The 15758-nt window shown below is 53.2% G+C and overlaps 1 protein-coding gene across 1 annotated transcript in view; it reads left to right on the forward strand.

Moving 5' to 3' along the window:
• PTPRN2 (protein tyrosine phosphatase receptor type N2) overlaps positions 1-15758 on the forward strand; it is a 701491-nt gene that overhangs the window by 644735 nt on the left and 40998 nt on the right. Inside the window, exons 16-17 of the mRNA XM_089917106.1 lie at positions 7432-7505; positions 13607-13684. Of these exons, the coding sequence (XP_089773232.1) occupies positions 7432-7505; positions 13607-13684 (152 nt within the window). The remainder of the gene's footprint in view (positions 1-7431; positions 7506-13606; positions 13685-15758) is intronic.

Raw genomic sequence — 15758 nt, forward strand, 5'->3', positions numbered from 1 at the left:
AAAATCAGTAATCCCCTATTAGCCACTAATTCCACTCCATCTTCCAATGCTCCCAAATATTCCAGTTATATCATCTACAGCGGTTAGTTAACTAGGATGCAATCAAGGTTCATAACTGCCTTTTGGACTTCGCGTCTCTCTAGCCTTTGTAACTTTAGAACAACCCCCTTGGTTTTCCGACATAACTTGACCCTAATAAGCTCCTCTTCTCCTGGCGGCCACCCTCCCCCGAAACCCTCACAAGCTCTCCAGTCAGGAGGCTGGCCTGGTCCTTGGGAAGCTGACTGCCTGGTTCCCAGACCCGCTATTTCCCCCCTTCTGGTCACGCACCCGAGACCCAGAGGCCCAGGGACACAGTGAGGTCGAAACCAACTGTGGCCAGACTGTGCATCCCGAGGACATGCCATGGATATGGCCAGCACCCGCTGCAGCTGCACCCAGAGGACTCGCAGAACCTGTTCTGGTCACGGGACCGGAGACCAGAACCTGCCCATGAACATCGTCCCCCAGCATCTGTCGACCCCCTAACTATCTCTTCTCTGTCCTTGCTGGTTTGAAAAGGTATTCTCTGATAGAGATGGCCACAGCGAAACTGTAATTGAATAGATTTTCTGTTTGTTATCTACCAAAATGATTTCATCTACACCAGACAGAGGCTTCATTCGGTTTAAACAAACACAGGTGCACAGACTCTCCTGTTATCCCCTGTGTATTTTGCACCATCCCACTCGGGACGTCAGCCTTTCTGATGATCCTGCTTTACGTGCGCGATTCCGTCTTTCGTATGTGATCTTTTACACTGCGGACCACCCTGGTTTCTTTGAATGTCTGTTTCTCGTTTTCTTACTCAGGATATTTACCACTGTGTCATCAGAACTCTGATGTTTAGGGTTTCCATCTCTTTGGCTCAGCGCCCTTTTGGAGTCTCTGGAACAAAATTCCCTCATCTGGTTATGTGTTAAATGCCTAGCATTCTCTTTCTTGGCAACTCAAAACTTTAAGGTGGTTTGGCCACTGTTCTCTCAAGGTTACCATCAACCGAGCAATTCTTTCCTTATTAGAGTTCAGTTTAGACGTGTGGCATGTGGCAGTACTAGTCTGGGCCCCTGTCAGGTGCTGTGACTGTCAGCTGAAGGTGACACCTGTGTCCGCCCCCGTCCACCCTTGGTCAGCACAGATGGAGGCCGGGATTGCTTTCTGGGGACAACATTGTGCTCCATAGAACACAGACTTCTGTCATGTTGTTTCAACATGTGTGAGCTGCCCCGACAGGGGCCCTCCGAGGCCACGCCCTTTGCCGTCTGTGTCCGGCCCTCCTCAGCTCAGCGGGGGTGGGGGGAATGCAGGCCCTCACTCAGAGAAGATGCGTAACTGAGGTCCGTTGATTGATGGTCTCTGGGTAGAACGGTGCAGGTGGCACGGTTTTGCTTGCTTGGTGTCTGTGCTCTTATTATGCAGAGTTGTTCTTGTGTGTGTGTAACACGCATGCTGCCAGCAAACATTTGCACACCGTGCTGCACGCCATCCTGCCCTCCAGGCACGAGGACGGTGCCCTGGTGTCACCGCCGTGCCCACCATGGCCCAGGGCTGGGTCCCGGAGCCTCTTCCCACGCAGTCACCAGGGCTGCCGGGACCTCTCTGCAGAGCTACCCTCCCCCTCCTCCCCCTCCCCTCCCCCTCCCCCTCCTCCCTTCCCCTCCCCCTCCTTCCCCTCCCTCTCCCAGGTTCATGAGGGGCCACCTCACGCCTATTGGCTAATTTTCTCATAGAAAGCTAACTTTTTTTAGCTGGTAGGAACTTTCTGGTGTCATCTCGGTCAGCCTCCTCATTGAAGACGTCGGGAACTGGAAGGCGTTAGACACCTGAAAAGGGCGTTGTGAGAAAGCCAGGCCCAGACGGAGCCTCAGCTCCAGGGACGGGAGCGTCCAGGCCACGGAGCTGTGTCCTTACCATCTGGAGGCCGGGGTCCAGGACAAGGGCGGATATGACAAGGCTGGCCCCTCAGGGCTTCGAGGGGGTGCCTGTCCCAGGCCCTCTCCTCGGCCTTCGTGTCTGCATGTCACCCTTCCTCTGCCTGTGTCTGATTCCAAACTCCCCCTTTTATAAGGACGCCAGGCACAGGGTGAGGCCCACCCATATGACCGTGTCGTCACTCCATCCCCTCTGTGCAGACCCATCTCCAAATAAGGCCACATCCCGAGGTCCTGGGGGCTAGTGCATCCACACATCTTTTTTTTGGGGGGGACACAATTCAGCCTTCGACACCAGGCGCCCCTGGACGGCTCAGTGGTTGGCAGGGCGGTGCCAGGCCACTAGCTGAAGCCTTTGGGCCTGTGCTGCTCAGCATGGAGGCCGCGCCCAGAGGGACCTTTTCCTTGCACATGCTGAGCAGCAAGGTTAGAACGGGGCTCTGCTCCAGCCCGTCCCCCGCCTGTATGGCCACTCACCCGCCGAGCTGCGTGGCGATCCTATTTTGGGATTGCTTTTTGAGAGATCCACAGAGATGCTGGTGAAAGTAAGAAATGAGACACGAGATGAAGTCTTCAGACCATGTTTCAGGCCACGCGTGTGCCTCCGGGACCTGCTTTGGGCGTGTTTGGAGCCGGGAAGCCAGCCGTGAGCCTCTGGCTGTGGGCCGTCACCTGCGGGGCAGCTTCCTGGGTAGGGACGGAACCAGCCTGTCTTCCTGCCGCCGTGGGTGCCGGCGGGTGTGCTGACCCTGGGCCCCAGACGCCCCGGTCTGCCCGGCACTGAGCCACGGAGGCGCAGAGCACGAGTGTCTGCTTTCCTCCTTAAACGTTTGATGGTCCTGTGGTTTGAGGTGTGGGTTTCTTCACGGGAGCAGAGCCCTTGCTCACGGGCTTCCTGAGGAAGGGGCGCTGGTGGAAGAAGTGTGAGCTGAACTCCAAGGACGACTCACCGTCTCGGAGCAAAGAGTGCTTCGCGCTGACGCCGTCATCCTCCAGCTCCCGGGTCTGTGGAGGAACGTGTCATATGCTTAGCTTCTCAGAGTCCTGCAACAGACATGATACAAACGTTTATGGCTTTGCCTCAGCTGTGACAAGGCCAAGTCAATGAAGACGTTTCCAGGTGTCACTGGCTGGGAACGTGAGTCTGGCGTTAACAGCTGGTGGAGAAGTTCAGGTGATGTTTGCGGTTTGCTCACCCGTCAGGGGACCCAGGAAATTCAGGAAGGAAGTGGTGCTGCTGGTGCCATTTGTGAGCACAGCCCAGTGTGTGGGGTCTCCATGAAAGACTCAGAGCCCTCCAGGCAGAGTGCTGGCCCGTCACAGACACACCGCATGCTTGCACCAGCCATACCCTCCAAGTAGAGAAAATGCCATCAGCCAGTGTAATGGTTTCACCTCAATCTTAACAGAACATTGAGACAGCTGCAGGGCCCCAGGGGAATATTGACAGACCTCTCGGATGAAGAAATCCCCATGGCAAGTGCCAGTGTCAACTCACGGCTTCTACAGATGCCTAACTCGTGTTACCGCCAGCAGTATCAATGACTTCGCCTATTAGGGGAATGAAGACTGTTGACTCATACACGTATCGGTACACTCAGTGTGAGGGACACGATCAGGGAGGCTAAGGAAACGCTATCCTTAAAGATCCATGTTAGGAGATGATGTCACAGGCGGGGGAGGCCTCCACACACTCTCCTTGGGTGGGTTCTGGTCGAACGTGGGCACAGGCTACGCATGGCACGGGCTAGAAAGAAGCCTGAATGGTTAAGCCACAGTGTCCTCCAACGTCTCCCTCTCTCCAGGCTCCTTTGCCCTAGTCATAATCAAGAAGCAATTCTAGACCTTACTCCTTCTGTTGGCATTTATGAAAACCATCCTTATTTACTGACAACTCGTCCTATACCACACAATGAGTTTTGCCGGTTCAGCTGACTTTTTGTCAGTTAGGTGTGTGTCCCTCTGTCATCTTGAACTTGTTCCTAAATCCCTTGCTCTCTGCCAGGCCTTACGTGAGCACTTTATAGAAGCCATTTATCACAACAAGCCTGTGAGTTAGATATCGTTTTCCTACATTTTAGATGACAAATCTGACACTTTAAGATATTGAATCATTTACCCAAATATCACCAGGCTAGCAGGTGGCCAGGCTGGGTCGGTCCTGGACCCTTAGCTCTGTGGTCTTTGCCAAGTCAATTACTTGATGTTTTAGAGCCTCAGTTTCTTCAACCTAAATGGGAAAATGGACTCTATTCTGTCTATGGTACAGTGTTCCAGGAAGAAGGAGGATAATACACGTGAAACATTAGGACAGGTAGAATGCTACAGACATTCAAAGCACCGTTCTTAAACACAGGAACGGTACACAATAAATTCTTCAGGGGTTCAGAAAAGGAACAGGCACAGAGGGTTAATTCAGCAAGTTTCTTCTTAATAGGTGTTTTTCTCCTTCCCTCCTTGATAAAATTTACTACTGTGGCTCTCATGAGAGGAAAATAACTGGGTGGTAGAGCCAGGTACAGCGGGAGACACTACCTGAATTTCCTTGTTTCCTGGCGTCTGAGTGAAGTCTCACAACAAGATCTTGGAGGACACACCCAGCTCTTCATTAAAACGTAAGCGCTGTAGTTGTAAAAATTCTTGCTCTGTGGTTATAACGGAGAAGACAAAGGAACGGTATTCGCGGATCCACAGAGGAGGGGTGGGGGTTATTTGCTCAGGAGCCCCGCCCTGGCTTCACCTCCACCCCGCTGTTGACCTTGAGTGAACCGGTAATCCTGCCAGGCAGCCTTGTCTGCCCCTGTGCATCACAAAGAATACAGCAGCCACCCTCAGAACAGGAACAGTGAACCACAGAATGGTTGAGACTTGCCTGGCCGAGTGAAATGTCCACTGGACTGTCCCTGCTACATCAGCCGACCCTCCGCCGGACTCTGGCCCTTCTGGGATGGCCCCCGGTGTTTCAGAGGGAGGTTCAAGATGGTCCCACACTAAAAAAAAAAAAAAAAAAAAAAGTTCACTGTTAATTTTTTTTTTTTTTTTTTTGCAGTACGCAGGCCTCTCACTGTTGTGGCCTCTACCGTTGCGGAGCACAGGCTCCGGACACACAGGCTCAGCGGCCATGGCTCACGGGCCCAGCCGCTCCACGGCATGTGGGATCTTCCCGGACCGGGGCACGAACCCATGTCCCCTGCATCGGCAGGCGGACTCTCAACCACTGCGCCACCAGGGAAGCCCCACTGTTAATTTTTAAATCAACACATTGCCGCAATACGAAATATGTGATGGGAAGGTAGAACTCTGAGCTTTGGAAGCCCTTGTCCCAGGCTCAGTGGCATCTTGGAAAGAGTGCCCTGCGGGGATGAAGGTGGCTGGACCGGTGCCCGCAGGGACGCAGGACGCTGGGAGCTGTCCTCACAGCAAGCTTAGGCTCCGTCTCTGCTCAAAACAGGTTTTCCCATTAACCATCGGGGTTCAAGCTCACCGAGACTCCCAAACTGAGGACACGTTTTCTTGATTTTCCGACTAGAAAATCCAACTGGCCCTTGTTTACTGAGCCTGGTTGCTTGTAGGGCCCTGTGGAGATGAGAGGGACCCGGCAGCCCCCCAGTCCTGGGCCTGTTCAGTGCGACCAGGGGGCCACCCCGCCCTGGGTGTGATCGGCACCCTCTGAAGCTCCGGGCCCTTCTCCCTGGTTCCCTCCGTCGCGATGGCCAGCAGCCCTGCCCTGGGTAACGGGTTCTCAGACACTGGGAGCAGCCCAATTGCTGCTATTAGCAACGCCTGAAGTGGGCTTGTGGAGAATATTTGCAGTGAGGGGGGCTCCTGGGAGACCCTCAGGAACCCTTTGGAATCAGCTAGAAGCCCTGCTCTGTGTATCCAGCCTTCAGTGTGCGGGCAGAAGGCATGGTCCCCATTCAGAGAAGGGCCCGGCTTCCGAGCGGCTCGCACCGTCTCTGGCTTTGACGTGTCTGGACGCCCCCACACACACACACACTGAGAAACTGGGCCTCTTGAACTCCATTTTGGGGCGAGTGTTTGTAGCGCTTTGGAATGTCAGAGCTGACCGACTTTTCTCGTGGGTTTTATTTCAACTTCCTGCCACAGCCAATTTTCAGTCTCTCAAGAACAGATCTGTGCAGGACCCCAAAGCCATTGAGTCCAGGGGACTTTTGAATCGTTGGTCACACCTTAGCGGGGGGCTTTGGCAGCTGCCTTTGTAAACACCTTCAGAACATTCCACAGCGTCTGGTCCGTGTCACCTGTGCTCAGGTAAACATGTCAGGCGTGAACCCCTTCCCCGTCTCTAGATGTTTCTTACCTGTCTTGTCTCTACTGGGAAAAAGCCAACGTTAATATCTCAATAAGACGGATAGGATGGCGTCCAGTCTCCAGTGGACGATACCTTCCAAGTTCAATCAGTTTAGGCCTCGCCAAGTTTCCCAAGCCCCAGAACTGTTTAAAACAAAAAATAAGTAAATAAGTAAAATCTCCCAGAGAAAGGACAGAAGCACAAACTACAGCAAAGGCCCCGTGCGTGCTCTCCTGACCCCACTGCCGAGCTGCTCCCAGGGCTGGGAGCAGGAAGTGGGGAGACGCGGCTGAAATGCCGGGAATCTGGACTTGGGGTAACACACTCACCGCCGTGGAAGCCCTGAGCTCCAGGGCTGCAGCCAGGCTGTTTTCTCAGCAGAAGCAGGTGGTGTGGGGGCCGCCGGAAGGCTCTCACTGCCATACCAGATGATGGAGCTCGGCGCTTCCCATTTTCAAGTTTGCACCTTGCGGAGGAAGGGGAGGAAGGTGGGAGAAACGGGGACTCTCGGGGGTGCCCTGCTGGCCATGAAAGCTCCTGAAAACAGGCAGAGAGCTGTCACTGACCGCAGGAGGGTGGTTACTCCAGAACCAAAGTCAGGGATGATTCACATAGCAAACATATTAAGCTGTGACCGATCACATGTCCTTAATCCCCTCTGAGCGTCTGGTTTCAACACCCGTCAAATTGTTTTGCCCGTTTTCGGCGCGTTTCTGTGTCGGCGAGTCCCCAGTGAACACTGCTCCCCGCACCCTCTTCTCTCCTTGTAAAGCTACATTCTTGTAATCTCGAGTATTTCACCTTCTCTAGACGACAGAATTGTATATGTATTGAATGATGGTCTAATAGCTTCATATCCACGTTGATGTTTATTTTCTCTGTGTTACCAAATACGTGTTACTTAAAGGCAAACACTACATGAGCTACTGCCCAGGAGCACCCAGCCTTGGCGTTGGAACTTGACACAAGAAAAACACGAGGTTCCCTGCACACCCTGGCGCTCCACTTCGGGGGCTGAAGGACCCTCGGTGGGGGAGGGAGGGAGGGAGGAGGTGCGGTGACGGCCTTCAGCGGGACCTGGGGGCAGGGGGTAGCGGTGGCCCTGGATGACGCCCTGCACGGGCTAACGCTCTGCTTTGGGGCTTGCAGACGACCACTCCCGGATCCGGCTGAAATCAGAGAACAGCCACGGCAGCTCTGACTACATCAACGCCAGCCCCATCGTGAGTACCGCCCGCCACGCGCCAAGGCTCCCGGGGGGGCGGGGCGGGAGCGGGCCGGCCGGGCACTGGTCCCATAGCAGATAGCCGGTCTGTCTCCACCGGGTAACCAGCCTCCACCAGGGACCAGGGCTGGCGCTCTGCCCCCCTGCCCACTCCTGATGGCTTGGTCCCCAGGCGGGGCTGAGTCCCAGGCAAAGGGAATGTGGTGTCGGGGTGCTGAGCCCGGTCACCCCAGGGGCCCAGCAACAGCGCCCTGACGAGTTACTGCTGGAACCCGTGGCTTTGGGGGAATTCGTAGCTGGTTGTGTAAAGGGCTCCTAGGCCCCCTTGTTCCCTGTTCGGGGGAAGCAGGAAAACCCAGACCCAAACCTGGCACGTGTTGAAGTGATGGATGATGTGGAAGCAGGTCGGAAACTGCGGGCTGGTCTCCTCCGGTCTTTGCAGCGGGCGGGGTCTTCCCTTCGAGGGAGGGGGTGCAGCAGCGCCTCTCTGGGCAGCGGGTGTGATGGAGGACGGGGGCAGGTGAGACCTTCTGGCCGGCAGGTGTTCCCAGCCTCTGGAGAGCCCCTCACGGCCACAGCCTGCCGCTCCCTCGCGGCTTCCCGCCCTGCACCCGGGGAGAGGCCGCAGGGGAAAGTCGGGGGCCGCCCAAGGGGAAGGAAGAGGGGCTGGCAGGGGGGTGAGTGTAGGTCAGCAGCTGGTGGGAGGAACCTGCCAGGGGTTCTCAGGGCACGTGGTGGGCGCACCTGGGCCCGCAGCAGAGAGGCAGGAGGAGGTGGGGCTGTGTCCCCCTTAAACCGTGGTTCTTGACGCCGGTCTCCGGGGAGCGTCAGGACAGCTCAGTAAGTTCTCACAGTGGCTTCAGTCAAATACGGGCGTGCAGGACGCAGCACGTCCTGGGGGCTCCGGCGCTGTGAGGTTATGGGGGAGGGGGGAGGTGGTTATGGGGTCATCTCTGGATTCGCGAGAGCGCCCTGGGTGAACGACAGCCCCTGCCGTCCTCAGTGGTGACCTTGGATGAGACAGTTCGTGGTCTGATCGCAAGCAGAATCGCTGATAGACTGCTGTCATCGTGGTGGTTCCATTTATTTCAGTGCATCTGCTGTATAAACCTCATTATTATGACTCCAGTGTGCCGTGGGTCAGCCCCATTTCCTGACACCTCACAACCACACAGCGAGGGCACAGTGTAACACGCTTGCGGTGCGAAAGGGATTCGGAGGGAAGCATCTTGTCTGCACCCGTCTGAGCTCAGGCCTTTGTTTCTGGGGTTATTTTTAAGGACTCACTCCTTTCCCTCCAGCAGAGTAGACCTCAAACGTTGGCTCCGTCTGTGTTCAGAGGCCTAACTGGAGCCGTTCAATCAGTCTTTCTAAATAAACACACTTGTTGAGTTTGGTATTTTTCCATCAATTCTAAATTCAAAAAACCAAGCCAAAGCCCCATTGATTTACGCATCTTTCATCCGCTGAGGGTGGGCTTTGTAGCTGCCTGGACCTGGTCCCTACAGAGGGGTCATGATGATGGTCTGTAGAAGGGAAAGAGCTGCCTTCTCCCCGCCGGGCTCCTTCCCTGGGATGAACCACGTGACAGGGCCAGAATGAGCAATAAAGCAATTCTTTTCACGTCTCAGAGACGGGGGTTCAGTGTTGGGGGGTGCCCGACTCTCCCCCATTTTATGGGTTCCGGCTTCCAGACATTGGAGCTATTTCAGGCTAAAGTTAGGACTCAGTGAGGACAGGGTGCTGGTGAGAAACTGCATCTCTCCCAGAAGCCGCCCACCAGCAGCCCCTACTCCTGTGCCTTCCCCGTCTCTCTCTTGTTGGTGGAAATTCAGAACAGCCTCTCAGGCTTAACGGGTCAGGGACCTGGGTCAGAAGGTGAGGCCAGGAGAGGCAAGTGATTTTTCGGTGTCTTTTATGTTCTCCTTTTATTTCATGCCACAGTTCTTTTTTGTGCAAATTTGGGTTGGAAGCATGAACTAGAAGACATCCTCGGTACCTCTTCCTGAAATGACTGAAGGTCTGATGTTAATGAGTTTCCTAGCAGAACTGAGTGAGGAGCTTACAATGAGAGCCCAAGAAGCCCGTGACCGTGCAGAATAAAACTACAATAACTACGTCTGTCATATTTGTACTTAGTCGTCATTAAATTTCAGGAAAGCCATCCAGTAGTAAATAATGTGCAATCTCTGCTCTGAAATGAGAGGTCATGAAAGTAAACGGGAATTCGGCTTCCCCGCATGGGGTGTCTGCGGGAGAACTCCATCAGCCACACTGGAGCTTGGTCACTGTCAGGCATGGACTAAGGGGTGGCAGGCGTGAACACAGCAGTACACGAGTCCCCTTACCAGGGACAAGTCTGAACGTCCCAACAACACTTGAAAGTAAACTTACTCTTCATTTCTCTGTTTATTAAGGGGAGAAATGGTTTCATTTTTAAACTCAGAATGCGTTTAACAAATTTAAGTAGACACAAACTGACTCTTCAGAAAAGGATGACTGCTCAGATGCCCTGAACATCCTAAGGAATTGGCCAAATATGGGGGCCGATTCCTTGGTTTTCGGATTTACAAGCAAACATCTGTATGTGTATAATTCTGGTTTATAGCCAATACTTTTCTTAAGTAAATCTCAACTCATAAGAATAGGAAAAAAAAGCCAGACTCTCTCCCACTGATTTTACTAATGCTACAATTTCCCAGCAAACTCTCACATTGACTTGGTGTCTGGGAAAGTGACTTGAAAACTCAGGCTTGATGTTCTCTTGTTTTTAAGAAAACATCTGTGAAATTTGCTTTACATGTTAGGAAAAGCAGGTGTAAGGTGGGCAGATAGAAATACTGGAAGATAACCTGCGTGTTCACCTTGAGTGAGATTGCAGGGTAGGAGACGTGATCCCCGTGACCCCCCTACCAGAGGCTGGCCCAGACCTTCCCTGAGACTTTGGGCCACCAGGTGGTCTGGGGGCAGTACCGGCCCTGCCCTCACCTGCGCACCAGCCGGCAGCGCCCCCTGCCTGTCACCCTTCAAGGCTTCAGAACACAGGCGCCCTGGTCTTAATATGCTGAAGGCTTAGTTTTTAGGATGAGTTTTGTTTGGAGCATTGGGGAAATATTGCTACATTTTTTAATGCAGATTAGAACTAGTTACTCATGGTCATTTATAACTGTCATTCCACAGCTTGAACCAAATCGCTAGGTTTTTTTTTTAACCGTGCATTTAGAAATTCATAGGGATATACCTTGCGGGCACCCTAGTTCATGTGGTATCTTCATATAAGACTCAGTCAGCCACATGAACAGTACACTGAACACAAACTTTGGGGGTCTCCTTTTTCTGAAAAAAATCCCAGAATCCCAGAGCTAAAGAGCCCGTAGAGACCAAGTCCTGCCTCCCCGCCACCACCCCACCCATTTTACAGACACTAAGACTGAGGCCAGAGACCCTGACTTCATTCACAGTGCTGGACCTTGTGTTTATAATCACAACAGTCCTACAGATAAAAAGTACACTACAGAGAAATGGGAAACAACAAGGAAGAATGGGGGAAGATTCAGCTCAGATGTCAGCAGAAGCCAATGCTCATCCCCACCAGGAGCTGGAGGTGGAGGCATCGTCACCCACCACGCTGGGCTGGCAGCCAGAGCTCCCGATGGAGAAGTCGTGTCCGTAGAAACTGACGCGATTTCCTCTAGTTATGCTTATCCCGCCTTGGAGATCTTAAGTGTAGTAAGACTTCAGTGCATTTAGTTAAATTTTTGCTTTACTTTCATTCATTCAAAGTTGCACAGAACTGGGCTGAGGCTCCCGTGGCCTTATCTTTGCTACACGCACAGAATACTTCTGCCCAGAATTATTTTCTGTCCAACAGGATGTGCACGGGATGAGGCGATGGTGGTGTGGTCATCTCAGTCACTGTTCAACTGGTGGCACGTCACCGCTCTGTGATCACTTACTGCCTTCCAAGCGGCAGCCACATGACGCAGCCAAGGGGGAGGGGAGTGATGGGCCACTGAGCGCCCCCCTCCCCCTTACCCCAGCCCCATGCCCTCCGGTCCCGGTCTCAGATGAGCAGTGGATGGGGAAGATGGGAACACCGTGACATCAGGACCTCCCACAACAGGGGGCCTTATCTACCCTCCCGAAACCCTGTTCCGATTTTTACTTTCAATCACATATTTCTCATTGTGAAAGCCACTAAATGTGCTAGGTTGAACGTACTAACGATTTTAAAATGTGTTGCTCTCTGAATTGCTTTGGGCAAAAAAGCACACTTGAAAAGGAGGTGGGGTTTTACTTTTCATGCAGAACTATTTGCAGGGAAGAGATAGGGGTCTCCGTAAATAGCTGTCACCCCCAACAAATGCATATTTTGAACATAAAACTCCTTATTTCTGCCAAGCATTTTTCTACTGAAACATTTTAATTGGGGCTTTCAGCTACAGAGTAACGTAATTTTACCTGTATTGTGTGTGTTGTGCATTTCCGGTTTCAATTACGAATCTCACTAAATTAGATGCACGATAAGCTTTTCTCCTGCCCCTCCACCCCCCAGCTAGCGTCAGATGTTGTTCTGTTACAGTAACTTACACCTGTTCTTTTGTGCCCTTTCCCCGTTTCATGGTGCACATAATTATAAGGTGCGCTGGGGGCATCCTTTCACGCTGACAACCCTCGGCCCCGAAAGTGTTGACGGGCGGGCGCTGCGGGAGGATTCACTGGATCCGTGTTAAGGCGGACGCGCCTCACGCAGGCTCTTCTCACACCCAAACTCGGAGGGGCTTTCAGGTGACCCGGGGCTTACAGCTGACGTCCTCACGTGTCGCTGTAGAATCATGTGTGGTCGCACCCTCTGTGTTTTTCACTGTATTGGGAGATGTATTCTTAACATGTACCTTCAAGTGCGGAGCATTTTAAATCTTTAATCAAACGCTGGTGTCAAAAGCTTAGAAACTGGTGCTGGATGGGTAAGAATGAAGGATGCTGTGCAGTCTGATAAGTGAGCAACCGCCTGCCACCAAGGGGAGACCCGCCCACTCCCTTCTGGGGGAGGCCTCTGCGGGCCTCAAGGCTGGGACAGCAAGGGCGTCTTGGCTATAACACCTCGCCCGGTCCTTTCCTGTCTTCTTCGGATGCCAGCGTGAGGGGAGAGAGCTCCGTCCGTCTGATTTAATCCTGTTTGCTTCTCCAGGCTTCGTTCTCATGTTCTTTTTTTTCTGCTTAGTCAGTCTTTGAATTAGATGTTATAATGAAGGTCTTTTAAGCCAAACTTCCTCTCTCAAAGCCAGCAGGCTGCATTCGGACAGATCACCTAGCCAGGTAACCCACCACGGCATTCTCCTTTGTTTGTTTTCGGTCCTTGTCTGGCGAGGTGGAAAGAGAATAGGGAGTCAGCTGCTGGAAGGCTAGGCAGCGTGTGCCGCGCTGGCTCTCAGACCCCAGGAGGACTCTGGGCCCAAGCCCCTTTCGGGGTAAAGAGAAACAAGCCCCCACGGGAGGGGAGTAACTCATCCTGGGAGGCATTATTGCTGGATCCCTCCAGGCCCCCGACAGTGCCTCCGCCCTCTGCCCAGCACAGTGCCCTCAGCGCTAACCTCGGCCGCGTTACCTCGAACCCTGCACATGGCCAGTGGTGGCCGTGAAGCCTGCGCACACCGACCAAACTCCTCTGCAATCACACGCGTCCGTGGACGGGTCACCATGTTAGTGGCCTGGGTACTGCCCCGGGTGCCCTCGCTTCGTCCCCACCGCCCTGCCTAGCGCAGCCTGTGCGTGGGTTAACGCTCTGGTATCTGGTCTCTGGGTCACTGGCCTCCTTTCCTACCGACACTGCTCAGTTACCTCCATCCCGGGGTAAGGAAAACATTCAGCCCCAATCGCCAGGCTCCAGGTGCCGGGGAGCCCCAGGCCCCGCCTAAAGCGCAGGCGGGTTAGGGTCAGGAGGGGCCGTGGGGACGAGCGGCGGCGTCTCCCACTCCGCACACGTGTGGGTCGAGGGCTGGGACTGTCAGCACCGGACACGCCGCGCCCCTCCCCTCAGCCGGCCCTTCACTCCCTGGCTCTTCAGCTCATCTTTCTTCTGCGGTCTTGTCTCCGCAGATGGACCACGACCCCAGGAAGCCCGCGTACATCGCCACCCAAGGACCGCTGCCCGCAACCGTGGCCGACTTCTGGCAGGTGAATCTTTTTAAATGAAATTTTGTTCTGAAAATAAGATCTTAATACATTGATCATGAATAACGCCTTGGATTCAATTAAGCCAATTGAGATTTGTTTACAGGTGTTCATCAGATGTTCCTTGATTTCAGAATTTATATGAGCCCTTTCATATTTTTTATTATCAGTCTTTTTTTCCAAAACTTGAGTGTCAAAAATTCCCTTTGAGAGATTTAATACTTTAAAGACTCTTACCTTTTTAGCCACTTTACTTTAGCTGCTTTATTTTATGAACTATAAAGAAATGAAATAATAAGTGTTTAAATTATTGTATTTTATTCAAATGCATCTCTTGTCTATAGTTTTAATTTTATGACGGTAAAAGATGGTGCTCAGATTATAGTCTCTGTCTTTGTGGATACTCTGTAATGATGCATCTTACAGGCCAGGTTGGTCTCTTTCTTTTCATTCAGCAAAATCCTAAACACTCAGACCAGGCTCAGACATTGAGAACTCGTGTCCACATTGGCCAATAAAAGGGAAACCAGGAGGCCAGTGGGCTTCCCTCTCGCAGTCCCCTCTCTTTTTCCCCATTGTCCACAGCATGGCAGAGCTCCATAGGAACAGCTCTTGGAAGGTGGCACCGTGGGGTGTGCACATGAGGTCACGTCATTGCTCGGTGGCTATAACAACCCCCTCCTGTGTGTCGGGCACATCGGGTGTCCCCAGAACCGGTACAAAGGGCCCCCTGAGGACAAGTTGAGGAAGATGTGCCTTCTGGTTCCCGGGGCACAGGTGATGATGGGGCCGGAGCAGCGTGTGGTCCACAGAGCTGGGCTGTCTTGGTCCCGTGGCCATGCCGCCTCTAACCCGGTCGTTCATCCCGACAGAGGGACTAGCTGAAGTTAGCAAATTCCATGTTCCCTGTTCCCTGTGGTCTGACAGTCACTTTCCCAACTTTCCAGTCAACCCTCTCCTGACTCTCCACCCCAAGGAGGGACAGTGTTCCTCTCCACCCTTGAGAACGGTCTCTGCAGGCTTTTCCGGAGAGTCAGGAAGGGATCCAGGATTTGCTGAGTGTCCCAGGGCTCATTGCCTTGTAAGCATATCGATGCACAGGTGTCAACATCCCCAGTTCCCAGGCAAGACAAGCGAGCATCTGGGAGATTGCATAACTCACCCAGCGAGTAGGAAACCAAGACTGGACACGTCTCCGTGGCCCTGCTCTTTCATGGTGGCTTCACGCTATTAGAAAAAAAAGACCGAGCTGAACCCTGTGGTCATGGCCTAGAGCCATCAGGCTGTGGCATGAGGACAGTCTGAGGACAAGCTGGTCCCTCCACCCTTGAGGGCTGAGCCTCCTCCCCGTTACACCTAACCTGCCGAGGGGTCACGCAGCCCAGGCGGAGCTGCTTCAGGAGGGGAGCTTGGGGCCCGGGCCCGAGGGTCTTCCTCACGCCATGCGGAGCTGTGTTCCCGAGCCGTGAGCCCACTGGTCCTGGTTCTGCCCGCAGAGAGTCGCTGGAATTCCGTGGAGGCCCAGGGTCTGCTCAGCCACCTTCCCGGCCAACCCCAGGCTCCCCGTGCTCAGACAAGCAGAATAAAGAAAATCCCGAGTCGTGTGGCAGAATAAGGGACCCACAGAATCCCACTATCACCGCAGCTTCGACTGTGCTTTGACCCCCCATCCCAATGTGCACAGTTACAAGGGACGTGTAGTGCCCCCAAAGAGGGGAAGTTTCATTTTTATCGGTTTCAGGTCCCGGTTGTAACTTCACGCGTGAAAGCTTCTCTTACCAACAGGATCACAAGTGTCTGAGGGCGTAGAGATGCTCAGCATACTCATTGCTCACATCCGTGGACCACTTACCGTGTACCAGGCCCTGTGTCGAGGGTTTTACACATTCTGTCCTATAATCTTGGCAGTCCGTGAGACTAGAGGCTCATACTCTGCCCCAGCGCCCGTGGCTAGCACACAGGAACACTGGTATGTTTTTCTTTCTGCTTATTCCGAGTAGTTGCCATTGTTGGGGACAATTCATTTTGTCAGTATTTATAATCAGTATTTGTCAGTATTTATACTGACAAGTATTTG

The sequence above is a fragment of the Delphinapterus leucas genome, chromosome 9, assembly GCF_059928025.1.
Source record: "Delphinapterus leucas isolate spDelLeu-1000000601 "Yukka" chromosome 9, BTC_Dleu_Yukka2, whole genome shotgun sequence".
Taxonomy (NCBI): domain Eukaryota; kingdom Metazoa; phylum Chordata; class Mammalia; order Artiodactyla; family Monodontidae; genus Delphinapterus; species Delphinapterus leucas.